Below are 27,064 nucleotides of genomic sequence, written 5' to 3' on the forward strand. Positions count from 1 at the left end.
TAATTGGTTGTAATGATTCAGTACACCAAAAATAATTGTGTCACACTATGACAACCCCGCCCCCATTGAGGAGGTGCTATGAAATAATGGAAAACAACGTGCCTGATACCAAGTAGAGTAGAGCCGAGTAGAGTAGAGCCGAGTAGAGCTAGAACTATAGAAAGAAAAAGCCATATGTCTCCATATGCCGCCCTGATAACGCCATTAATGAAACTTTAACAGCATTACTGAAAATAGCTATTAAAGGTGAAAACAAACTGTGTTATTATTCAAAGAGAAAGAGTCATATCTGTATAGACAGTCTTCTCCACACATTATTCTCACAAAATAATGTCCTTGGCTCTCCCATTTGCTGCAGCTAACCCTTCTCTGCATGTGAGACCCAACTCCCACTCATCTCTTCTGTTGTGTGTGGCCACACTACAGTGCTTCATGGCTGGGCAGATATCAGAGGAGAAAACATTAGGTGGGATGGGGAATGAAGGCTCTAAGAGAGTGTGTAGGAGATATGGATGAATATAAACAGAGGGGGTTTTCCCTTTTCCACTATAAATCAGCCTTAATACATTCATCTCACTAAGTGGAAGAAAGGGACAGCAGATAGCAGAGAATGGAGGGCCAAATGCAGCATGTTGAGTGAAAGAGAGAGGAAATGATTTAAAAAAGAGAAATGGGGGACCTTGCATGTGATAAAGAAGAGTGGGAGGAGAACTGTGAAAAAAGGAGAAATAAGTAAAAAGATGTGGACTGAAAGCATAGACATACCATCTTTGCTCTGTCAACCCGAGCAGAAGGATTTGAAAAAGACTCTGAATTTGGAAACTCAGCATGACAAAGCAGAGACCTTGAGGAAATGCTGTCTGAGAACGAGTGTGTGGGATTCTGAAAGCAAACACGGTTCTCAGGCTGTTTACCAATAAGATAAGTTTGGTTAGTGGCGTCATGCGTGTACAACAAGTGTTGAACTGATGAAAATACATGCATCTGATGGGGTTTTTCTTCTGTAAAATTAAATGCATGGACCTGAAGCCAGAAGTTACATCATGCCAATGCAGGCAAAATAAGATTAGAGACATTAGTTGAAGGTTGAAATCCTACATTGTAACTTTAAAATGTGTTTAAACTTCAAAATGTACGCTGTCCGTAAGCTTGGCTGTATATTCTACAAATATATTCCTCTCATAAAATCTGCCCTAGTAAGGTTAGAGGTTGTCAAGGCTTGATAGTTACATTGAGAGTGGGTATCCTTCTGTGTTGGGTTTGAAATTGTTTAGCAAAGAATTATATTTGGAACTGTTTCAAAGGTGTATCTGAGGTTCATTGCAAAGTGGATGTTTTCGTCCACCTGCCATTCGGACGTTGTTGAGATATAAAGTTGATGTCGTGTCGGTACAAAGAAGCAGTGTGTGACTACAGACTGTAACATCACAGTCTTGTTGCTAGGAAACAACTTTGGTCCAAGTTAACTCTGCCAGAGTTGACATTAGTAAACACAGCTTTGTTTGTTTGTTTGTTTCCCCTCTGCCCCCAAAATCAGCTGCACCGGCTTAATGCATTTAAAGAAGCAGGCGCCTGTCTGTTTGCATTAGAGGTTCAGTAGGAACCACAGCGTACCAAGAAGTTGAAAGAGTATAAATGTGAAAATGCAATGATATTTATCGATCATTTTAATCTGTGGTTGCATTCTATACAGTAACCCCACTCATTTGTCAGTGGTTGTACTCGTCTGTTCAGTAGAGGTACCCTCTCTAATGGAAAAACCTGTGTTGTATTTGAGCTTTTGTGTTTTGAAGCACACGGCGTATTCATCAAAATAAAGGAGCTAATCCCACTCCATATTGTTTCTCTCCACCAGAGGCTGCAAAAGCTGCTCACCAGTCAGTCATCGGAGGCCTGGTGGTGGATACCCCCCCACACCCAGCACTGGGGAATATTGTTGGCCCAGCAGCAGGGATACTGTCCAGCGTGCCTCCTCCATACCAGCCAGTCAATGTGCAACACCTGGACTCTCAGTCCAGTACTGAAGAGCCTCAGGATTATCTGTGGCTGGTGAACTGTGAGAGTAAAAAACCTGAACCAAACAGGTGAGTTTGTTTGTGGGTGTCAGTATATTACAATAAAGTCTATTATGATAATAACAATAATAATAATAATAATAATAAAAATCGTATTTATTTATGTTGCACAAGTGTTACAAAATGTTTGAATCACCTTGCTATTCTGTGTTGTGAGCTCCTCTCTGTACATGTTCTCCCTATTTATTCTTTTTGTGTGTTTCCTCTGCACTGCCACTCTTGTCTCTGCTGTGTGGCGTGTGCAGCTCAGTACAGCTCCACTCTCCATTGGAGGGAGACCAGGAGTATTTTCTCCTGGAGGAGTGTGAGAGCAAGACTCTTCCTCCACAGGCTAGTCTGTGAGTGGCCAGCCATCCAGCTGGAACTGCTTGCCTGTGTGGAGTGCTACACATTTATGTTAAAAAATAAAATAAAAATAATAATAAAGAAGCCAAGACACAAACAAATACTTCACACCTTCTCCTGCACATGTACATGAGTTTTAGTGTTGGATTTAAGTTTTTTTTTTTTTAACCTCTACCACATAACAAATAAACACTGACTTGCACTTGGCTCAAAATAAACTTATATTGATTTTATCATTGCCTGCATGTTAAGAAATGACCCCACATCTATTGAGTAGCATCACTGATGAGTTGGTACTGATGGCTTGCAAAGAGTGCTGTGTGTCAGCGAGACTGGTGTGGATTTCTTAACTTCTCCTAATCGCTATGCTTTTTGTGGATATTTGATTCACTTTTTTTTATTATCATATGTATTCTCTTCTCAGAGCCCATGCTGAGTGTTCCAAGTCTACCTCTTCAGAGACGGACCTGAATGACAACCTCCCCTCTCACCGCACACCTACATCCTCCACCTCCTCGGCCAAACACTCCTCGCAAAACGGCTTCTTCCCTCAGCACCCGGCCCCTGCCTCTGCCTCTTCCATCTACGACTCTCCTCCGTCACGTGGTGCCTCACTCTCAACTGACAGCGGCCTTTACCACCTCCCTCGCAGCTACTCCCAGGACACTGTGCTGCTTCCAAAGTCGGCCTCCTCCCCCCTAGCCCACCCAGACAGTGGGGATGCCTCTGAGCTTTATGTCTTCAACACACCGTCACGGAAGCCGTCAATGGAGACACAGTTTCGCAACCTTTCCATCAGTTACGATATTCCACCCACGCCTGGAGCGAACTGTACCTACCAGGTGCCCCGCACGTTGTCATCGTCGACGAGCGTAGGAGGCTCAGAGGGTGGGGGAGATGTAGTCCCCCCTCCAAGACCACCAAAGCCTTCACTCAGTTCGACCTCAGGACCCCCACCACCCCCTGCTGAGCGCTCACCTACGGACACCTATTGTGTGCCTCGCTCAGCCTCAGAGACAGACGGGAACTACTGTGTGCCTACTGGTGCTGGGAATAAGGCCTTACGCAGCAACACTATAGGAACTGTGGATTGTTCACGCCCCCGCAAAGGTTTGTTGTTGTTTTGTAGTTTCTTTCCACGTATTTACTGTCGAAGTAGAAATTTCCGATGCTTTGGAAAAGTGAAATAAGTAAATGTGCTTTATGATCTGGAAATATAAAAGTATAAATATACTGTACAAGGATATCTTCATACACACAGCTACTTTGTTCTTTTTCTTTTTGTGTGTCGATATCTTATAAATGGCTTATGACGCTTTTGCAAGGCTTACATATTGGTATTAGGTACCCGTTTTACTGTTTTGATGAATATAGGTTACAATACTCAGTGCAAACGTTTACAGGCAAGCCATGTTCATTGTGGGCTGCTTGGCAGAACAGTGATTAGCACTTTGCCAGTTTAAATCCCAGCTTGGGCCTTTCTTTGTATAGTTAATATGTTTTGTAAAGTGAGAACATGTAGTAGGGTAGAGTCCAAACAAATGTGCATTGGGATAAAGGTAATGGAGACTTTATATTGCCCCAAATGTGAACGTTGGCCATGTGATAGGCTGGCAACCTGTCCATGGTGTCCCATGTCTCTTGCTGCCAGCTGGAACTGGCTCCCACGACCCTCTAAGGATAAACAGTAGAGGGTGAGTGAAAAGATTCATTGTGAATCATCATATAAACTCATATGCCACAGATATCTTTAGCTACTTATCAGAAGTACTTTATTGTTGTGTAAAACCAAATGAGCATTGGTGCAGTCCTCTAGCCGTACACTAAATACACTGAACATGCTGGTGTAATGGAGTCAGGAAAGTGCCATGTAACACAGCCACCACCAAGCCAGGTCTTCCTTACATACAGACGTCATTCTAGTAAATGGATTACCTTTGGTTCAGGCTTTGAAGTAGAACAACAAGTGTGTAAGGGGCTCAGCAGGAGATAAATCAGTCCAATCACAGCCTGAGAAGATCTCCTGGACAGAGATAAGATGTATATGAATAGTTGCATACAACTGGAAAATAACAATAATTATTATAAAAAAAGGTTTACCACAATAGCGCAAACCCTTAATTATTTTTCTACTTACTCTTCCCTCTTGTGGTGACAAATGTCATTACAGGTGTATCAATGACAAGATAATTGCACGTGTGGTGAAACCCATGTGTTTTATAATTTCACACTGAATTGGGGTTTAAGCCATATTTATTATTAAGCCATATATTTTCACTGTTAATGAGGACAGGATTTCATTGGACACTGAAGAAAAAGAAAAAAAAACATTGATTTGCATGAAAGCATACAGTATTTTACCCAAATGATATGTCTCATTGTAATTGTTCCCCGTCATGATCTTACCCCCACTTAGTCTTCCTCAGCTGACACTTTCCTCTGCAGAACATGCTCTTCCTAGAAGTCCTGTGGTTCTTGAGGCCGTAAGTGAAATACATTAGTGACTGCATCAGTGCATAAATAGGAGGCCAAAAACAGTACTCATTTAACTGACAATAAATAAATATTATCTTCATAGTTTTATCAAATCACACACTTTAAACTGAGTCTTTGTTGTGTGTAGTATAACAAGTACATTATTGATCAGAAAATTAAAATGTAATATATGATGTCTTGCACACATAAAATGATTGCTACTACTGTTTACATACGTCCACTATGTATTGCAGTAATGTACAGTATATCTTTACTAATATGATGTTGTTTTTTTTTGCAGATTTTGGATCCCAGGATTGCTACGATATTCCTCGATCATTCCCCTCCGACAAGAGCTGCTCATTTGACTTCAACGAAAGCTTCAACAGCTACTTCGTAAGTGATGGACTCATATAATGATAATAAATTTGAAGTGGCTGCACCTGGCAGAGAAACCTTATTCACTCTGTGCTCAGACTTATTCTCCATGCTCAGCAAATATGTTTTTTTCCAATGTCATGGAGCCTTTAATGGTGTTTTCTAAACGTCTACAAAAACTATTAGTCAAGCCTTACTTTTACCAGGCTAACCTTACATTATTTAGAAGCACAGTCAGGGGTTACAGTGTCTCGTTAAAGGGAAGTCTTGCATAAAAGCCACATTAGCTTTTAGGCTGTGATTGTGTCATGAATTGACAAGGTCTCCATTACTCGCTCCTCCTATCTATGTGCCGTGTCTCGTGGTGGCTCTAAAACCCATGCATCCTTATGTGTTTGTATTGGTAGCCTCACCGAGTTTATCTTTGAATGACTCATTTGAGTTGCCTGATTTAAAAAGTAGCAGTGTTACACGAGCAGTGTCCTTTTGGTCTGTAAACATGCATGTACTACATGCTTTGCTGCCCCCAGAAAAGCAAAGGAATGATGCCAGTGGGCAGCCAGTCCACAGAAGAGGTAGACCAGAACTACGTTCCCATGAGTGCCAACTCCCCATCACATCACCACTCAGGCAGTTTGTCAGAACCAATGCACGAACCCAACTATGTGCCCATGACTCCCAGCACCATGGAGTTCTCCTCTCTGGGAAAACAGGTCCCACCACCCGCCCACATGGGATTTCGCTCAAGTCCCAAGACCCCTCCTCGCAGGCCAATGATCAGTGACTGCCAGCCCCCACCTGTGGACAGAAATCTCAAACCTGATCGAAAAGGTGAGTAGACAGTAGGTGTGCATGCACTTATTACTGTGATGTGGTTTGTACATATTCTGTGGATTTGTCTTGTTGGTGCTGTGGTGGGTTTAAGGTGTCTTCACTTGAATTGACCTTTTTTAAGTCTGCTCAGTGTTTACCATGCTCTGTCTAACACTTAGCTGCTATTCTCACAGTGCTGGCTCATTTTCATAAAGCCTTCATGTCTAAACATTCTCAAAACGACGTCTTTTTCATCACACTTTAGTTTCCATCATTAATGTGGAAAAAAATTTTTCTCTCATTTTGTCTCTGTTGTTTTGTCTGGTGTTTTAAATGTCACCATGATCGTTGGTGCCTGCAGTTTATTTCACCTCTTGATGAATTAGTTTAGTGCTTGTTACATATTCTTACATCCAACACAGCTAGCCTTGTCAAAAGCACTTTTGTTACGGGCTCAAGGGGCCCTGTCAAACGTTTTAGGGGCTGCTCCCTGTGCCATGGAGTGACTGAAGACTGGAGTGGTCACCTCCATCTCCTTTGTCCCCTTCATATGAATGGAGCCCTTTGATAAACAACCTAATAGTGAAGGGAATTACAATCTGGGCAGATTGAAAAGCTGAGTCATAGGCAGTGAGCGAAAGAGGGTTAAAGAATGACAAGGAGACATGGAGTCATTACACAGCCAAACCAAAAGTCTCTTTTTGGGGCTGTTTTAAAGTTTTACATGCAATCCTGACGGACTCCCATGTTGTAAAGTTATAAAATGTGGGGGGAGCTTACCAATGGGTGAAATGTGGGGTACACCCTTGAACAGGTTCACCAGTCCATCGCAGGGCCAACATACAGAGACATTCACTGCCACACTCACATCTACAGTCAATTTAGAATGTCCAATAAACCTAACCCCAATCTGCATGTTTGTGGATTGTGTGAGGAAGAAGGCCAACCAGGAGAGAACCCACGCACACACTGGGAAAGCGTTCAAACTCCACAAAGAAAGCCCCTTCGTCAACCAGGATCCAAATGAGGTCAAAATCCTTGCTGTGAGGCAACAATGCGAGCTAGCCACTGCACCACCTTGTGGCCCATAAAATATATTATTATCATTACTCCAAAACCTCTCTCTGTACTACTATAGGTCATCCAGCTTTAGGGAATTGCTCACTATTAAACTAAAGAGCCATAGCAAGGGATCGTCAGTCCTCTGCAGCTTCCATGCAATTTCTTTATTAAAAAGTTATCATTATTTTTGGCACAGTGACACAATAAAGTATTCAAAACCCTGGAGGTCTGCATGTTGTATTGTAAAACATGTACTAGACTGTGACTATGTAATGTCCAAACACTGTTGTGTATGTGTGATAGTATTGTTATTATTAATATTATTATTCATCCCTGGCACAAAATACAGTTTCCTTGGGATCTTGGATTCAAGCTATTTGGATCTGATTACAGCTGCATTTTTGAATAGAAGTAGCACTGATACAAGCATGAAGATTAGTGAAGTCAGAATCTTTTTAGGTTTCTTACACTGGAGATGAGTAAATAAAAGGTGCAGTATAATCATGTTAGAAGCTTTGCCCTGAGGTATTTGTTCTTAGACGTGACTTTTTAAAGCAGAGGGTAAGGGCAAACATTTAACAAAATAAGTTGAATATCACTTTTCTGATTAATCTTTGAATGTCATGCAAAATCATCAGTACTCTTCTCATTCTCCACTATATTCATCTTTTGTGCACATCTGTCTCGGCCTATTTCTGTAAAGGCTGTGACATGTGTGGTTAAGGCCACTCGGCTTTAACTTAACTCTATTAACACTGTTTGTGATAGATTGTTTTTCTTGTTTTGAGATTGTTGTACCTTGTGTCTCTTGTCAGCATTGCAGAAAAATGATTTGATCTATGTGATGATGAAAAAGAAGCTGCGTTACTCTGTTGTGCAGATTTGTTTGTGCTCTTCTCAGCGCGACGTGGTTTCTCAGTGCTTCCACACTGCTCATCGTGCATGCACAGCTGTGATGTCAGTCTTTGTGTGGGTAGCCATGGTGCATGGAGTGAAGTGCATGTTGGACAGTATGGTTCTGCTGTTGTCATGACAATCATCGTCTTGATATCTGTGCTGCACAAAAGGTGTTTTGGGTGTACATGAGGGTGTCCGTGAAGTCTCCGTATTTGCTTTGCATGGCAGAGCAGTTTCTTACACTAGGGCTTAACTGTTGTGATCACCAAATTTTTTTTTTTATAATAAGCTAAGTCTTCTTTCACCAATCAGGTCAGAGTCCTAAAATAATAAGAGCAAAAGGTGTTGGTTTAGAGCGAACCGACTCTCAAACCGTAGGTGATTTCCCAAGGGGACGACGCAAGGGTAGGTACTCGACACTGATCTGAAAACTTTCCATTCTTTGACCTGTCCGAACTCTACTTCACCTCGACTCTTTGCATGCTGTGAGTAGTCAACTGTGGGATTTCTCTTGTTCCTCAGGCCTGATGTTTCCATTGGGGGTCGTGTGTGCACACCAGCAACTTAAATGAATCTTCATATTTACGTTCTGTGAAGAGCACAATTCACCCAGAGGTGTAAATTGCTTTAAATTGAAGGTGTTTTCACATCTGTGTTGAATTCGCGATGGCCCAAGTCTGTTTATGCAATGTTTTCCCTCTTAGTTTGATTTCCCTACAGTGTCACTACAGCCATGTCAAGTTTCACTCACTTTCTGGGGTGAGTGCAGGAAAGTAAATACAGAAGAAAGATCCTTTTGTTCTTTGATGCAAGTCCAAATGAGATGTTGATATTTTGTGCGCTCACATACCTGGGTGCAAAGCAGTCAGCATGTGTAGCGCAGACTTGCAGGGAACTCTTTTTAATTGGGTCAGATCGAGGTTGGATCATGTTCCTGCCACATACAAACCGCTCCTGATTTAGTTTGAGACCAGATTGGGGTTCTCTGGCTGCTTTGGTGTGCACTTGACTGCAATTACTGTGTCCAAACAAATTGCACCAAGGGGAGAGCAACCAGATCTCACTTAAACCAGACCAAGATGTGAAAACACCATTTATATTCTAAATGCAGGAGAGGGTAGAAAAGTGTGCACTTCATGCTGGGTGGGTGGCATCTTTTAGAATTAAGGAGCTTATAAAGAGTGGCAACATACCTTTAACACATTGTTGTGACAAAATATCCCCAACCAAATGTTCAAGACTACTAATGTTTCTCTTCTCAGACATTCCTAATGTTTGTTTGTTTGTTTGTTTTTGCAGTTAATTCTGTTGCATGAAATGTTACAGCCTCAGTAGGATTCACACACAGTGGAAAGTGGTAGATTGGTCTCGGGAAGGAAATGAAGACTTTAAGAGAGAGAAACACTGATTGTTTTATCCACACATACAGTGGCAGAGTTCTGCTCAAAACAAGTTGTTTAAAATGCTTTGTGTAAAAGGGATAAAAAATACAAATAAAATATTGAACAACACTAAACTACACATACACTACTTTAGGGTTAGCTTGAGTGTGCATAACTTCTCAACTTCTAAAGTGAAAGTCTTAAGTAAGAGTGACTGACAGGTATGTGTACCTTGCTTCAGGAAAACCCGCTCCACTGGAGATCAAACCACTGGCTGAATGGGAGGAGCCCTGTACACCTGTCCGCTCACCTGTCACACGCTCATTCGCTCGGGAGTAAGTATCTAACATGTTGTGCAGGCTTTTTTTTTTTATATATACTTGTGCATTTTTCTAACAACTAAGGGCATGTTCACACTACGCCGCCTTCCCATTTGTGTTTTTTGTTTGAAGACAAGCGGGGATGCTGTGAAAATCTTACGAACGAGTGTTGTACTGTTCAGATTGGAGGAACAATTTTTACTTTTCGGAGGAATGATAGACACTGGACATTGACTCTAATTGCTGCCCTTCATTTCCGGGTGAAGCTGGCGATGTTTTTGTATTACGGTGTACATTTTCTACCTACTCTTCAAACTCAAAGAGCAGGTGTTTGTTTTCCTGTCCTTTTGTAGGACAGTGTTTTTTGGTGTGAACATGCCTTTCTTAGTGGATACAATTAACTAAAGAAATAGGCACTAACACTTCATGCATTACTGTAGTTACCTTTGTGACCAAAGTAGCACTACTCATACAAACAGGTTTGATGTGCCTCAGAGCTACATTCTTGCAGTTTGTTGGCTTATCTGGGATGAGGTCTATTTCTGTGCTTAGTGCTGCAGGGACACTTTTTGGCCTCAGTGGTTTATAGCTGTGGCTGTTGTGTCTGTATTATACATTTGTTCTCACAAGAGACTGCATTTGCCTGGAAGTTGGTGTGTAAACATTGTGAATGCTGCTCAGTTTCTCTAGGTTTCCAATGCCAGCGAGACCCCCATCAGTGCATAGCATGGCCTCCAGCACTGACTCCGAGGACTGTGAAGAGAATTATGTAGCCATGGTCTCTAATATGTCCACAGATGAACCAGTATGTAACATATAACTATCCTCAGATACAAGATGTTGCATGAGCACTTTTTTTCTTTACTTCTCAAATCACTGATCAAGCTACAAATGAACTCATCTTATTTTCCTGTGGTTGCACTATTTGTGTGACATAACGACATTTTGCACAACAGAAGCAATAAATATTTTAAGATTTAATAAAGAAAACAAACATTATGCAGTGTAGAATGTTAATATGTACAAACAAGTATTAGAAACCTCGCCCCTCTCCCTGAACCATAACAAATCCATGCTTGCTGCAGACGGACTCCTCAACTCTTAACTCTTTTCTTTGCAGCTTCCTCTCGTCCTTCTGCTCTCTTTTCCTTATCCTCTGTTTTGTTCTTTTGCTTTTCAGGTATCATAGTTGTGTTTTTATTATTGTTGTTATTTTTTGTTTTTTTTCAAATCAGTGCCCTTACTGTTGTTCTAAAGACCCTTCTTTGTTGAGGCGCCTTGCAGCACTTCAGTAATGGTTCTGAGAAAGGATCAATCTGGGTGACATTTCTGTCCAAGGGGACACTGTCTCTGTCAGTTTTCCTATTTATCCTGCTGTAACAGATATTTTTTTTCCCCAGCATTTGCTTAATTATTGTCTGCTGACTTCCTTTCCTTTCTTCGCTCCTGTTCATTTCTTTCTACCTTTCTCAGCTTCACAAGACTCTGGCTTTATCCATTTTCCCTTTTCCTGCATTTCGTTCTTGACCATCTGCTGTTTTTTTTCCTCCTTTTGTGGCTACCTTTTTCCTTACTGTGTGTAGAGAGGAGTCCTTCTACTGCACGGTCCCCATCACCCCTGTAAAGAGGGAGGTGGAGGAACTTGACATCATAGAGGAGGTGAGCAGGGTTGCCAAGTTAGACATGCATGGCCTGCCCTGTCACAACATGAGAGGTCATCACTTAGAGGTGCAATTAGATGAGAAATTAAGAACAGCATAAAGAACAGACTTAACAGTGCTTATATCAATCCCAACACCACATACAAACTGCTGTTTGTTTACACATTTGTATGTATACCAACACAATTCTTACAATTAGTTTGTTCTAGTTTTGTCATAATACTAGTTCTAATAACTCCATCACACTTGTAGTTAGAAATTAACACTGCAAATAGGTCCAATATGTAGCTTAGTGTTGTCACAATTTTGTTTTTTACTAAATGTTTAAACTGATTTATTAGACTTGATATCATGATGAAAGCCAGGAACGTCATACTAAGAAATGCTCCATAAGATAATAATAATAATAACAATAATAATAATAATAAAACAATATGATTAGATGTGAGTCTGCAACCAGATAAAATCCCCAAACCTTTACAATAATTCATGTGCACTCTTATAATGACGATTCAGCCATAGTCATTATGACTTGAGTCAGTTCTAATTTCTTTGGACAATGAGTTTTGTTCAGTTACAGTCCACTCTTGTTTAAATGTCCCTCCCAAACCACCCGCAACTTCATGCAGACTCTTTAAATGCAATTTAATTCCCGCACAACATGCTGTAAAGGTACACACTTTTTTATGTTTTAGATATAAAATGGATTCCATGTCATTTTGGTTGTTGTGACAACACGAGATTACATTTGAACAAGGGTTTTTCTTTCATTCTGACACTGCCTTAGTGTGTCTCTGTTTCCAATATAAGTGTTCTCTCCCGGCTTATGTAGAACATGAAGCTTGTTCCACCCATGACCACGGATGGTGGTAGCAGCCCCATGGTGAAACCAAAGGGAGACAAACAGGTGGAGTACCTGGATTTGGATCTTGATCCCGGAAAGTCCACCCCACCCAGGAAGGTAGGAAGAAATCACTGATTACACCGGCATCTACAAATAAGAGTTTGATTTTTTTGAAGGATTAATTTTTTTTGTTCCTGATCGATACAAACTTATTGATTTTCCTCTTTAGATGAAAAGCAATGGATCTGGTATGGCAGCATCAGATGAGCGCGTTGACTACGTAGTTGTGGACCAGCAACGGACACAGGCTCTTAAAAGCACCAGGGAGGCCTGGAACGATGGGCGTCAATCCACAGAGACGGACACGCCGTCCAAGGGACCCAAGTGACCCTGATGTCCTCACTGCCAAAAACCACCCTCCAAGCCCCCAAACCATTGGGCCATTTTCACTAGTGTTGGCCCTGGTGTGTGCTTTGGGGCGGGCTAGCTCTCACGTTCCACTTCGACAAGACCCTTTGTGTGTGTGTGTGTGTGTAGGGGCCAGTGGAGCTTCTTAGCCACTCAACTGCCTTTAGTTTACACTGCTGTCAGGCTGAAACTGCACAGTGTGTACAGTTGTGGGAAGAGGTGCAGGTCACGAATAAGCTGTGTGCAGTATGAAAGCAGATGAAATGACTGGACTCGTCCTTGGGGTTTGACAAAAGCAGACTCATGAACTTGAACATTCACTGCCTCCTGTGTTGGATTTTTTTTCCCCACCTTTTAATGGCCGGTGGACTGATCCAGACTTAACATTTCCTTAAATTATAATGCTGTTTGTTGTTGTTTTGAAGTGTAAATGAGAAAAAAAAAAAGAAAAAGAAAAAAATCACTCGATAACGTGACATTCAATAATATGACATCAAAATTCAATGCAACTCTCTACAAGTTAGCGCGGCTAACAAGCTAACAGTGTTGGTGTTTCAGTTTATCGTGTTTGAGTGGGGTGAAGTTTCCATGGACACTGTTCACAGGTCATTTCCACCATTTCTTCACTTTGTCCTTGCAGATGGCTGAAATTTTAACTGTTAACTTCACACCAGAGTCTTTTAACCATTTTCTTTTAATGCTAAGGCAGTTGAATTTGTTCATTTTACATGTAACCAAGTGCTCAAATGAAGCTTTGGCTTCACACAAAGATAAATCCACTGAACATGATTTGATTTCCATTTACTTTGTAAGTGGATGTGCTTTAATCTGTTGAAATGGAAGTGCAAAGACTGTACAAAAGTGTTATGTAAAAAGTGTCCTTTATTTGTATGGAATATCCAGTGTGTTTGGCTCGAAGGTATGTGGATTCTGCAGGGTAGAATCCTGTGCCTGTTTTAGGTGGTATCAGGACTAGTGAGTAATGAATTACTGTGAGTTTTAGAACGTGACAGGTTTTCTATAAGTTATACAAAAGGTATCCAACATAGGCTACAGTGAGAAAATATCAGGTACTTTAAAATGCAAACTAACACAACTATCCACTTCTAATTTATTTCTCAAGTTATTTCATCAGGTGGACGTCGTATTCACTTTCAGCTCAGTATTGTTGATTCATATGGAGGAACACTTGCTTAAGTCTGTTGAAATGCTTAGTTTGACTAGCTCTGGTCAATTAGTTTCACAAGTTCTCCCCTTAAGTTTAATTTAATTCAAAATGAACTGGCATACAGTGTTGGGAAAGTGACCGCCTCCTGCAGTCACCTCGATACAACTTTTATAGACAGTGAAAAATTCTTTGTCTGCATCAAACTGTGCTTTATTAACCTGTGAACTCTGTCAGAAATCCCAAGCATGTGCTGCCACAACATAAAGTCATTGCTGTACATATTTGGCCGTCGGTTGGATTAACATGTATCATTTGAAAAATGTGCCTACTAAGTCGACTTGGTTCTACTTTACTCTTTCTATGTTGCGGTCTCTTTGTGATGTGGACTGCAAAGCTGATGACGCTTTATCTTTTTTAATGAATCTGAACAGAAAATGTAAATTTTAAAAATGGACTAAATAAAATCAAACCTCTGAGCTTGTGTTGTCTTTCCTCAATATGATTTCCGCTGTGGTTGGGAAGTCACGGTTGAATAGAGAATACACTCGAGAATCAAAACAAAATATTCAGTCCTGTGCATGTGAAGTGTTATTTTATTTTAGTTTTAAAAATGTTACCTGTCTCACACATACATGCATGATTGCATCATAAATTGCCAATTCTGTCATTCTCAGACTTTTAATTGACAAATGAAAGGTTTTAAAAGAAACTTTTTACACACTGAGCAATCATTGTCTGTGCCTATAGTCTTATATTTGTGTTAATACATGAAGACACAACCATATAATAGGCTTTTCAAATATGCATATAATGTGTCACAGGAGTGAAAGCACAAATGCATGCTGAATTCAATTTAGCTGCTTCAGTTTCAGGGTCCTGGTATTTTGCATACACACAGCTATATGTCTCTTGGACACTTGAACTGAACAGTGTTGTTAAAGTGCAAATCAAGATATACAATAGAACTGTAATGCAGTTCGATTAATATAGTCTTTTCAAAAATGTATTACATTTAATGTAATATACAAGCAGGAAAAGCACACAGCACGTAAATGATAGTGACATTTTATGAACAATGAAAGTACACATTAGAGAGAAAAACAACGGGGGTAGATGGAAATCAAGAGTTGCAGTTATTACAGTTATGCTGCCTTCACGTGCTATCAGAATTATGGTAAATACGAGTTACCGACGTGCAAAATGCGCATGAACGCCCCCCTCACGACGTGTTTTCCAGTGGGAAATTGGGAGATGAACTTGTGACATTTCAAGATGTCGGCGAGAAAGACAAGATTCGTCACGAATGGTGAATTATCCCGTTATTATAATTCTACCAATAATTATTATATTGTTGTTGTTGTTGTTTTTTAACCGTGTGTCAGCCATTTGAACGTAACGCACCCGTCGTTCCGATTTCACAAATGGGAAGTGTCCTCTTTCCGATAGTCATGAAGGCAGCACAAGATTGAGCGATTTGGAATAGTTTTAACTGAAAGCAGAAAAGGTGAGAGACGTTTTGTTAGTGGATGCAATTTACATAAAAGTAATGAGGTATTCAAAGATAAAGTAGTTAAAGTTGAGGACAGAAGAAACTCATAAGAATGACGTTACCGCTGTCATACTCGTGATACAGGTAGATAAATGAACCTCATAAAATGTCACTTCCGGCTGCCATTTTTGGGTTATACAGCAACAACTCCTCAAACCTCCTCGTATAAAGTGTTCTATCGGCTTTGAAAAGACGTCGACAAGTCTGGAGCTGCCCGGTCTGCGCAGAGGAAGGGTTTGTACAAACTAAAAACATAATTTAATTCTAATTGTAAAAAAAAAAAACCCTGCTTGCTTTCATCTATCTTTTATATATAGTCATTTTTCAAGGGCAGACATTTTGGCAGCGGGGGAAGCGCAGGTGTTGCTTATCACATTAATGATGATGTTCAGTTCATGTCAGCCAGGACAGTGACAGAGCTGCATGGATTTTACTGCTGCCCATGAATGACACCACTTTACAATGTACCTATGTTGACCAGTAGATGGAGCTGTTGTTTGAAAAAGTGTGATTGTATGCTTTCGTTCCCTCAGCCTTCACTCCAACAGTGCCCTCACTTCTCGTCACGTCCTCCTGTCTGTAGTTTTGCAGCCAAAAATACATTTTACAATTTGTTGGCCATGAACTACACATGGCGTTTGGAAAAAGAAGGTGACTGACAGGATTCTTTTAGTTGTGTCATTCAAAGCATTTCAACACACATATCTAGGAGAAAATAGTGCACAAATTTAACATGAGGAGTCTTTGTTGAGGGCCACACGGTTGGTGTAGTGGTTAGCACTCTTGCCTTTGCAGCAAGATGACCAGGATTTGAGCCAAGGGCTTTTCTGCATGGAGTTTGCATGTTCTCTCCAAGTGTGCGTGGGTTTTCTCCGGGTTCTCCGGCTTCCTCCCAAGTCCAAAAAATATGGGGATTAGGTAAATTGACCATAGGTGTGAATGTGGGAGTGAATGGTTGTTTGTCTCTATGTGTTTTGCGCTGCGATGGACTGGTGAACTGTCCAGGGTATACCCTGCTTATTGCCCTATGTCAGCTGAGATTGGACCGTATGGTCACAGGGGGGTCGTGACCCTCCGGTGAAGGATGAAGAAAATGGATGGATGGAGTCTTTGTAGAGCCTTTCCTCATGGAGTATGTTCTCCCCATGTGTATGGGTTTCCTCCAGGTTCTTCTGTCCATGGTTGTTCCTCCATCTTTCACCTTATGTCACCTGGGATTGGCACCAGCACCCCGTGACCCTCACATGGAGGATAAAGTGGTAGAAGATGACTTGAGTGAGTTTTTGTAGTGTCTTTATTGAGATTGAAGCAATCTGACCTGAAGGTAAATCCCCCCACGGTATGGTGGTTGATGATTTGGATGGTGAAGAATGATGGGTGTGATGATACTGCCGACGCTGTGCGGTGATATAAAGGTGTAGGACGTGCATCACAGAAGCATGAATAGACAAGAACAGGAAGAGAACAACATATTTTAAACCACAAGAGAGACCTGACGGAGACCCGCTTATCGCTCAGTTCACATCCCCTTGGAAATGACAGCAAGTGTGCAGGCATGCATGCATGAGAGGAGATAAAGACAGGATGAAACATAAGTACCACAACAGAAGCCTATGTTATGCCTCTTATAAAGTGAAGCATTCCTGAGAGGAACTTGGATATTATTATTTTTTTGTTGGGAGATATATATAATGGTTGGCAACAGCAGTTCTATTAAAGATCAGAACATAATTGGATAGTCAATATAAGACCATTTGCATCTGTTTATGGCTGAGTTTCAAGTATTACCTGTAAAACATTGGCCCATATTTAAGCTTTGTTTTGGTGTTTTTTACCTTCTGTTTGATGAGATATAAAGTAGGACTGAAGTCATTCCCCTCATCATAGATTCTCTTCATAGATTTGTAGATTCTGTACAGGCTTCCAGTTACTTGAAAATCAACATGTGGGCTGACTGATCTCACATTGGCATCTAATCCAATAAATCTGTAGTACTTCACAACATGAGATATACTCCTTCCTACATAAGTCTGTCTTTCACTTCAGTGGCTGTATGTCACCTTTAATCACTGTGCAGATAACCTAATTAAACCAAATGTCATTGTCATTGGGATAGGATTATAATTGCTACTATGACATGCAGCAGATTGTAAAATGTTGCCATCGGGTGGCTTCATGCCTGGAATTGTTAAACTTTTCATGTCTCACAGATGTTGCTGATAAGCCGTTTCCAGTGTTCATATCAGTGACTGGGTTTTATGAGAATAATGAGTGCAGGGACTTTCACCAGTGCATAATGACAGACACTGACTGTTACAACCCTAACTCGTTGGGGAAGGGGAAATAACATAAATAACCAGATGGAATTGGTTTAGCAAAAAAACCAATAGGATCACAATCACAATAAACCAAGATATTCCCAAAATCAAAATACCAAAAACACATCAAAATCAAAACACCAAACTGGGAATAGCACCCCTAAGTCCGATGTAACAAGGACAGGATTTAGCACTAAACAAAACACAGGCTCAGGGCCGTCAACTTAGAGCACACACACTTAAAACCAAAAGGAATATTTTAACTCAAAATCTGGCGCGCAGGCCGAGCCAAAGTGGCTAACAAACAAACTAGTATTCACAATAGTCAAAACTCACAAATATCAACGCGAATACTCAAGAGCGGCTACAAAAACAGCGCGACAAAGGGGTCAACTGTTCACATGAAAGCACAGTGCCCACGAGGGACTCTCTGTTGCTGGTTCTTAACAGGTGTGATGGTAAACGAGCTGAGGCGAGTGACCCAATCACAGTGCAGGAGAACAGGCAGGCCGAGGCAGGCAGGTGAATTGGTGGAGGAAGACCAGGCAGAGCCACCAATCAGGAGCAAGGGCTGGCACACGTCTTCTGCATACTAACACATGACAAACACTGGTGGCAGGGCGTCACAGCCAAGGGCCGTGACACTGACACTGACTGGTTTAGTTTAAGGTTAGGATTTGTATAGTGGTTATTATTGGTTATTGTTCGGGAGCTCTTTGTCCTCAGAGTGTCTCCAGCTCTCCAGAACAAACAGACCTGATTGATAATTACTATATGGTACTCCTAAATGAAGAAAGAAATAGTAAGAAATAGTGACATCTGATGTAGGGCTGCAACGATTATTTGATTCACCAACTATTCTGATAATCGATTATTCTTTTTTTTAGAGTTTTTCACAAACATTCTTATTTTTCAGTTTCTTATTTGATTTGTTGACAAATCAGGATGTCTGAGAACATCAGAGATCATTTTGAGATTTGGGAAACACCAATCAACACTTTCTGACATTGTATGGACCAAACAAATACTTCATGAAGCGAGAAAATAATGATCAGATGAATCGAGTATGAAAATAATCGTTAGTTGCAGCTCTAATCTAGTGCTGAAACTCCAATATGACTCAAAATGTGGATGGTGGAAGACGGGTCTTTTTGATGAAAATGTTAGTGATCACAGAAGTTCAAATCCGTGAATATCTTTCTAACTTTACTTAAGTGATTCATTGCCATGCCAGGCTTTTGAGAATATCTTTGTAACTCATTTCCAACCTAAAGTAAAACTCAATTACACTATCTCTGTCCATTGTGCATCTTTAGCCCTCTTGCGTCCATTTTTGCTTATGCGGCTCTCACGTGTCATGTCTGGGGGTCTGTAGGATTGTCCTTTCAGGCTGCCTTAGAGACTTAGACAGCCTCTGTGAAACAAGGCTCTTGCCTAAAGTACATTTGAAGAGCTATGAAGAACGCTAAAAAACACACCGGTTTTCATTTTAAAGTGATTATACACTTATATACACATACTTGTGGGCATTATATTAAATTTCTGCCAATAAACCCTCCCATATGTTACACACTGAGCCTTTAAACGGTAAAAATCTGTTTTACTACTGCTCTTTGGCAGACACATGATGTTAGCTGAGCTGGTGCTGATGTTAAGGATGTTTTCAGTTTAGGATTCCCGCAGAATTCATCATTGAGGAGGTTTTTACCTCGAGGTCCAATACTTTCCAAAACAAACAGACCAGGTAATTAAAACCAATAAAACAACAGAATAAAAGAAGATTCACATTTTTCCTGATATTGGGTACTTTCTGATGACTAAAATCCTGCAGGTAGAGGCAATACAGTAGTTATATGCTTGTATAATAAGTGGCTTGATTTGAAATGTCTGTCACACAGTTGGTTCTTATAGAAAATTGTGTGGGAACTGGAATGATGATAATGTCATCATGCAAGACCCATGCCAGAGTTATTTTCAGCATTTCATGGGGACTTACACAACACCCTCCCATCTGTCGGCATGTTTTCAAGACTGCTGCAAACATGTAAACAGCTACTTATATAAAATGCTGCCGTTTCAATTGTTTCACTGCCATTTACAATGTAAGTGATGGAAAAGTAGATAATGGGAAGCACATCTGCCAAAATATAGTGAACTTTTTCACCTGCTAATGGCCATATTTCCTGTAAACAGTATACTGTGTGTAGTATAAGTGGACGCCATAAATTGAGCTCTTGTATTTTGATCTTGTTAAACAAATGCAAATGTATCACTCTTTCAGTCAAGTTTATTTTGTGTTTGTTTTTGAGGATAGCATCTTAGTCACAGTGAGGTAAAGTGTGACACTGAAATATGACTTGAGCCTGCTCTATTTGTTTACACATGAGCATCTACCTACACAGTCGTGTGAAGCTGCAGCCTCTGCAGTATCTTGGGCAGTGTGTGTGCGTGTGTGTGTGTGTGTGTGTGTGTGAGTAATGGGGCAGGCAGAGAGTCTCTGGCTTCTTAACAGGGCCAACAGAATAATTATGAGTTGAGCTGAGCGGCTGTTCCTCAGCAGCAGACGGCTTGTGAGCTTTATTGAGCCTAGTCTGTGTTTTTGGACTTCTGCCTGGACTGATGGGAGCAGTCTGCAACATGGCCTGAGGATTCTGTCTTGTTGGGCCAGTTTCAGAGTTATACCTGTCACGGGACAACTTTTAGGTCATAATGTGGTTGGGGACAGTGAAAGAGGGTATGGAGTGTGATATTTCCAAAAACTTTTATGAAAGAGCTGTGTACTAGATGATCTAAATATAGTAGGGATGGGGATTTGAATGAGAATTTGCAGTGGTGCTCATTTCAACAAAATCACACTAACAACATGTCTGGGTAATTAACACCATTAAATTAATTAACAACTCAGCTACATTGGCTTCAAATTATGGAGATGCGTGTTATGTTAATAAGGAAATCACTGCAAGTGTTGATCATAAACAGTCCTCAAGAGACATGCTTGCCCTAGTACGGCATATTTGCTCTTGATTGATGGGGTAGTTACAGCTGCATGTGCCTGAGCTTAATACATTAAATGATGGAGCATAACCCATAAAATATCAGTTTTGAGATGTTTAACAGTCATTGTTGCTAAGACCGCTTGTTTTGGGCTTGATTTTCTGTAAAGTTGCTTACAAATATTGGTAGTTGTGGGCTGCATGTTTTTTTTTTTTTGTTTCTTTGCTAAAGTGTAGTTGTGTATCTGGGTTTGTTTCCAGTTCCAGGAGTTGTCAAGCAGATATTTTCGATATGTTATTTAAACGCAGGACAGTTTGTCCGCTTGCTGGATCTGTCCACAACCCTGTTCCCTCCACCTTCCTTTCCCCATACACACAGGTGACAGCAGAGTGCTTCTGATTGGCTCTGATCCTGATGGCAACGAGTAGAATAGCCAATCAAAGGTAGAATAGGTTGTTTTTTTTTTTGGTTGGAAACTCGGGAAAACTGGAGTGATAGTCTGATGAATGAGAGTTTTTTTTGACAAACAATGTCCTGACTAAAGTCACTTGTTTTATACATACTCTATAACATACTGTTTTTCTTCATTGGTAAGAGAGATATTTAAAGGGAAAGAGGGAACATCTGAGTTTGGTTCTATTTTATGACATATGGTTTGAAGTCCTGGAACTAAGAGAAAAAAGGAAGATGAGCATATAAAAAGCAAGAATACATTTGTGGATTCAGGAAGATATTTACGTGTGTGTGCAAAGTTTAATTATCAGAGGTTTACTGTACTGAAGAGTCTAAAATTAATTTGCAAATGTTCACGTCCCATCTGTTATATAATGTTAAATAAATGTTAAGTCCCTCTTGTGGTCATGTTTTTTGTTTTTATTTTTCCAGTCGCTTGTTTTCATCGGCCCTGTTGCTGGTTTCTCTCGCAAGATCTGGCAACACTAATCACAGTCCAGGTAGTGAACCATCTCAAAGATGATTAATGTGAGCCACTGCAGCTGCATTTTAATATAACTTTTTTTTAAATCAATTTGCCAACCTACGTATTTTGTTTTTGCTTGTATTTATGGGAAATTGGTGAATGTTGATGAGTTGCTTATTTTTAGATTCTATCATAAGGCTGCAACATAAGAACATGGCAAGTGAGGGAGTATATTCTGAATACTTTTACTGAATTTTCCTGCATTTTATTTTTCCAGTATACTCCATATACACTATATTCCAGAGACCTCTTTTCCCAAATGAAGTTTTGGATGCATTTTTGATCCTGTGCATCTCATTACAGTCCTGTACTGAATCATCTGATTACTGAATCTGTCGCTCTCCTGGCAGCCTGTCTGTCATTCTCTTAACCCTCAACCAACACAGTCAACCTATCATCTCACCCATATGCCATCTATCTGTCAAGCTCTCTTTCTCCGACTGTCTGTCTAACTTTTCCTCTTTCCGCCCATTTCAAAACCTGTAATCATATTAGGACTGAACCAGACTGAATCTAAAATGACTCATAACATGCCATCTGTGAGTCCAAATACACTCTGCTTTCTTTTTCTGTCCTGACAAAATCAATATCTCCACCTCATTTAACTCAGTAGTCAGTCAGCCCTCTAGACAGTCTCTTCCCAGAGCATCTTTGTAGCACTGATAGAGGTAGATAGGCACCAAAAAGAAAAAAAAGAAACCTGCTACAGTGTAGGAAGCAAGATAAATTTATGTGCATGATTTTATACAAAGGTTATTTTTGGTTTACTGCTTAAATATTCAATATCAAATCTTCCATCACTTGTCAGTCTGGATCAGGGATGTTTTTTCTATATTTCTTGTTCAATTTAACCCTCCTCTCCCTTTTGAAATCCCTATCACTCAGCCACAGCCCGGCCTTAGTGGCCTGCTTATGTCCTCTCTTTGACATTATACTGTGGATCCAGGTTTCTGGCGATAGGTCAGAGAAGGAAAAATGTGATTCCACAAAGTCTCTCTCGTTCCCTCTGTTGCTTTACTCACCAATGATGTTCCATGGGCTAAGGTTTTTGTGTTTGCAATGTCATCAGTCGAGATTTGGACCAGTAAAACCTTTACTGTATTGTTAAGTGCGGTAACTGCATTTAGAAAGTAGGATTCAATGGGCAATTTAAATTCCGCTTATGATTTGTGTCATTTTCCACTCCATAGTTTCACTGCATTTATTGCACACTGGCACAGGTCCATTAACTACAGTGATGATTATTATATTACCAGGGATATAACTGCACATTTCTATCGCCGCAGACACTGGCTTTACACTTCATAACGAGGTACCATTAATTTTTAATGGCTTGAGGAATTTGCCTGAAGACAATGCTAAAGTTATCTCTCCTGATATTGCGCCATTCCATGCACAAAAAGAGAAAATGTTGCTCAACATTTCAGTGTTTTAATAATAGGGTTTGATAATTGTCAGCATTGTAAATTATCTGCTTCATAGATTAGAAGTTAATGTTGGTGTAGTATTAATTGCTGGGGAGGAGCAGATCCCATGTAAGATAACAATCTTTAATTATGCAGCAGCCTGAAGATGGCATTATACTTTCCGTTTCCTTAGCGCTCAGTGAAGAAATCCCTTGACTCCACTTTAGATTGGTTCCTTGAGTCTGGTTTCGGCTTTATCATGTTTCTGCCTCCACTTTGTTTTGTGGCTTGTCTGCTTTTCATTTGTTATGCAGGATGTTTTACTCAGTAGCTTAGAGTTGTCCAGTTTGACAAATGGCCTGCGGAGCTATTGCCACATTACTGTCAGGCAAAATTACGCTCGTTGACTTTAAACAAACGTGAAGAAAAAATGCTAAACCTTCAACTTTAATGTGACCCACTTGTCTCCTGGTAGCACAGTGACATTAATTATCATCGCAAACTCAGGGAAAATTCATTATATTGATAATCTAGATGCTATTTATGCAGCTTACAGAAAATATCAATTCCTGTGACTCATATAGTTACACCACTAATGTTCATGCAATGTAATACACATCATTAGTGCAGTGGATCCCTGTGGGAAAGCAGAGATTCAAATGGGATTAAAAATGATTGAAATGCTTGATCGTTTTGACTGATTTACTTTGATTAGATTTCAGCGGTACAAGATCAGTTCACCTGCTTTATTTGTTTTATTTGGCAGATAAATTATGTTTTAAAGCAGTGTTTCTCAAACCTTTTTCAGACCAAGGTCCATTTAACCCATAAAAACACTCACAGACCACCTATCTCAAAATAGCCCCAAAACGGTTGCGGTAAGCGGTGTCGCAAACTGGTCCACTGCACTGCTCAAGCCAGACAATGCCACAAGACAAATGTCTTTTGATTTTACATAGGCCACTAGTTTTTTTTTATTTTATTTATATGTTTATTTCGGTCATGACATTTAGATCACTCATGTTTTTTTTAATGACATTTGACAAAGCAAACATCAGGTAGCACTCAGATATATAGTCTAGCTCTTGACAGTCAAATCAGACTCCATGTGTTTCTGTACATGTGTCCATGATATTCCGTCGCACATCTCGACTAGTTGCCTGGCATATTCAACTTCCCAAAAGTCACAAAATGATCTAATCAATAGATGTCAATGCATCATTTTTAATGATTCATCTCATCTGTAGGATTTGCCTCGCTTTGCTTCTCCATTCTTTTCACGTGCCCAAGGGTTGTGGAGACGTCGGAGCGCAGCCCAACCATGACTCTCTTTGTTATTGCGCTTTCCACCTTCACATCTGTCATTGGTCATCTCACTGCCGATCTTTCTCAGTTCCCGGTATTGTAGGAACATTCCCCATCCCAGGGAGAGCAATCCGATCATCATGAATGTGAATATGTACACATCCTCGACATCCTCTACATCCATTGCGGCAAGGCACACGACTTTCCACTTATCCCATCCGTCCCGAATGTAGCCAGCCATGAAGGTCCCATCTGGGCGACTAGGTTCACCAGAACCTGCACTTCTTGTTGAGAACACTCTGTCGATCGCATTCAGTGACCAGCTTAGCAGTTCCATCTTGGATCAATTCATTCTCCGTAGTGACTTATTTCACAGTGGCAGCTAAATACTTCTCATGTGTTTACATTTGTCTCAGTGTCAGCTGTTGTTTGGTCACATTTGCTTCCATTGCCATTCCCCACAGTGTCTACAGATTTCTGTCCCTGACCTTTGTCATACTTTCCTCCTGGGTTATTCTGTATTGTTTAATAGTCATATCTACATACTTCTTTTTAAATACACGCTGATTTTTTCATCTCCTCATCCAGATTATTCCACTGTCTGACCCCCGTGATCGATACGGTAAAGGATTTTAATGTAGTTCTTACCCTTCTCTGCCTAAACCTCATGTTCCCTCTTAGATTGTGTCCCTCCCCTCTGTTCAGGAATAGTGTCTGTAGATTGTTAAGGAGGTTTAAAACTTGTTATGTTACTTGCTTGTCACCTCACGGACCACACAGGCTGTTCCAAAGAGAACAGAAATCTGGTTTTAAGTGGGACTTCTGTATCTTTCCAGGTGTGTTCATGGAATCACAGACTTTGACACAACACCAGGACGGAGTTATTTGGTCAAGTTAGATTATTATGAGTTATTCAAAAGTACTGCACAGCACTGAGCATCAAGCCCCATCGCTGACCCACCTACCTTTCTGTCTGAATGGTTTTTGTTCTTTAATCCGTGAGACACCTCATCATATATGAGTTGCCTGAAGTGTCTGTAACAGGGACTTGCCGGTGAGGTGAGGGACAGACACTTGAGAGGAAACATGGCTCAGTCTGGCTGGTCTGTGTTTTCCCAGTGAAAACAGCTATCCATCTGTGTAATAGGCCTTGTCAAGGGTTCACTGAGAATCAGTAATTCACTTTGAGACCAGGCTGCATTTGCCTTCAAAGGAGACTTCGATAAACTAAGAGCCAAGCAGTCAGTGATGCATAGTATCTTGACAGTTGCTGTCCCTTTTTTTCATTCTGGTTCCATTGTCAATACGGCTAAACTTTTTGATGTATTGTGTCTCCACACTTTTAACCTGCTGGATGCCTTATTGAATATTTACAAGTCAAAAAATGCGTGCAGATATAACGCAATCATGAACTTGCTGCCTCATCTCTTACGTTTTGTATACTCCAGCAGTGTCTGTTTATTATTTGTCTTTTTAAATTCAGTTAAGGATTACGTTATAAAACCTGGTTACAGTGTGGCTACAGTTTCTAGAAATAAACCAGACTGACTGAGATTCAACATCAAATTATTACTTATGTACTTTATGTACTCTGTTGTTTGTTTTATATTGTATGTACAATAAAGTCTCACATTTGAAAATCTTAATATTTGGCATTAACTACGAGTAAATTATCAGAACATTTGGTTCAAACTGTGTCTAGAAATAACTGCCTGGTGGCAGTTTAACAGATGTAATTATTAAGACAATTGTTTTTAGTATAAAATCATCTGCTAAATTGTTTTCCACACTGACACTGGTAAATGAAACCTCTTTTATTTTTATTTTTATTTTTTACAAACTTTGGCAGTTGTGTGGGATAAATAATTTGATATTAGTTACAGCAAATGGTCTGGTAACTGGTTTAATGGTCTATTTTTACTTTTTTCAATTATTGCAAACTTTAGTTGATGGCATACCATCATTTATTCTGCGCCATCTTTGTTAATGCTTATTTATATTGACACGCAGCTCCATTTACAGCAACATTTTACTCACACTCGTCTCTGCTGTAGTAACCAGCTTTTTTATCTAACGTGCCAATACATTTTGTGCCATATTGTAAATTCTTGTTATTGGTTCCCTTAACTAAAGCCGTTTTACACTTGGCCAATATGAATAGCAGTGAAGCAGCAAGACAGGGTTATGTTTAGGGAAACAGTTTATGTGTCTCTGGCTTGGCGTAGTGAAATGCCTTTTAACACTGGACTCTGTCCAGTTGCCAGTGACAATGATGCTGATTTATAGGAGCAGAGGAAAGAGCGGCAGGACAGAGGCTATGTTTCCCTCTTAAGCATTCCATTTGGTAAATGATGCTTAGGTGTTCACTTTTGTTTGTTGACATGGGCCTGAAGCCCAGCATCATCTGCACTAATGCTGAGTAGATATAATATCACACTAATAATATGACACCATTTGTGGTATTTAATGAATGATCATGCTCTAATGGTGTTTGTACTCAGCAGATGGATGGATAGAGATGAGCTGATATGACCCCCTGGTTAAAATGTTTTGGTTGCGGAATTTCAGCAGCGAAATGAAGGCATTAGCATTTAAAGGCATGTTTACTCATACAAATTATGTCTCAGTAAAAGTGCAATTGTAATCTTTTCCTAATTGTGTTTTATGAATTCATTTGCCATTATA

The 27,064-nt window shown here is 40.3% G+C and overlaps 1 protein-coding gene across 3 annotated transcripts in view; it reads left to right on the forward strand.

Moving 5' to 3' along the window:
* The window catches only part of gab1 (GRB2-associated binding protein 1), a 46,933-nt gene extending 32,655 nt beyond the window's left edge, over window positions 1-14,278 (forward strand). For 2 of the 3 annotated variants that reach the window (XM_044028016.1, XM_044028018.1), the window contains 9 exons: window positions 1,856-2,084; window positions 2,845-3,530; window positions 5,197-5,291; window positions 5,804-6,104; window positions 8,358-8,450; window positions 9,669-9,762; window positions 10,429-10,552; window positions 12,241-12,369; window positions 12,482-14,278. In XM_044028016.1, the coding sequence (XP_043883951.1) occupies window positions 1,856-2,084; window positions 2,845-3,530; window positions 5,197-5,291; window positions 5,804-6,104; window positions 8,358-8,450; window positions 9,669-9,762; window positions 10,429-10,552; window positions 12,241-12,369; window positions 12,482-12,640 (1,910 nt within the window). In that variant the 3' untranslated portion in view covers window positions 12,641-14,278. The remainder of the gene's footprint in view (window positions 1-1,855; window positions 2,085-2,844; window positions 3,531-5,196; window positions 5,292-5,803; window positions 6,105-8,357; window positions 8,451-9,668; window positions 9,763-10,428; window positions 10,553-12,240; window positions 12,370-12,481) is intronic. The other variant, XM_044028017.1, reaches the window with a different exon arrangement.
* The last annotated feature ends 12,786 nt before the right edge of the window (window positions 14,279-27,064 follow it).

The sequence above is a fragment of the Solea senegalensis genome, linkage group LG6 (assembly GCF_019176455.1).
Source record: "Solea senegalensis isolate Sse05_10M linkage group LG6, IFAPA_SoseM_1, whole genome shotgun sequence".
NCBI classification, from domain to species: domain Eukaryota; kingdom Metazoa; phylum Chordata; class Actinopteri; order Pleuronectiformes; family Soleidae; genus Solea; species Solea senegalensis.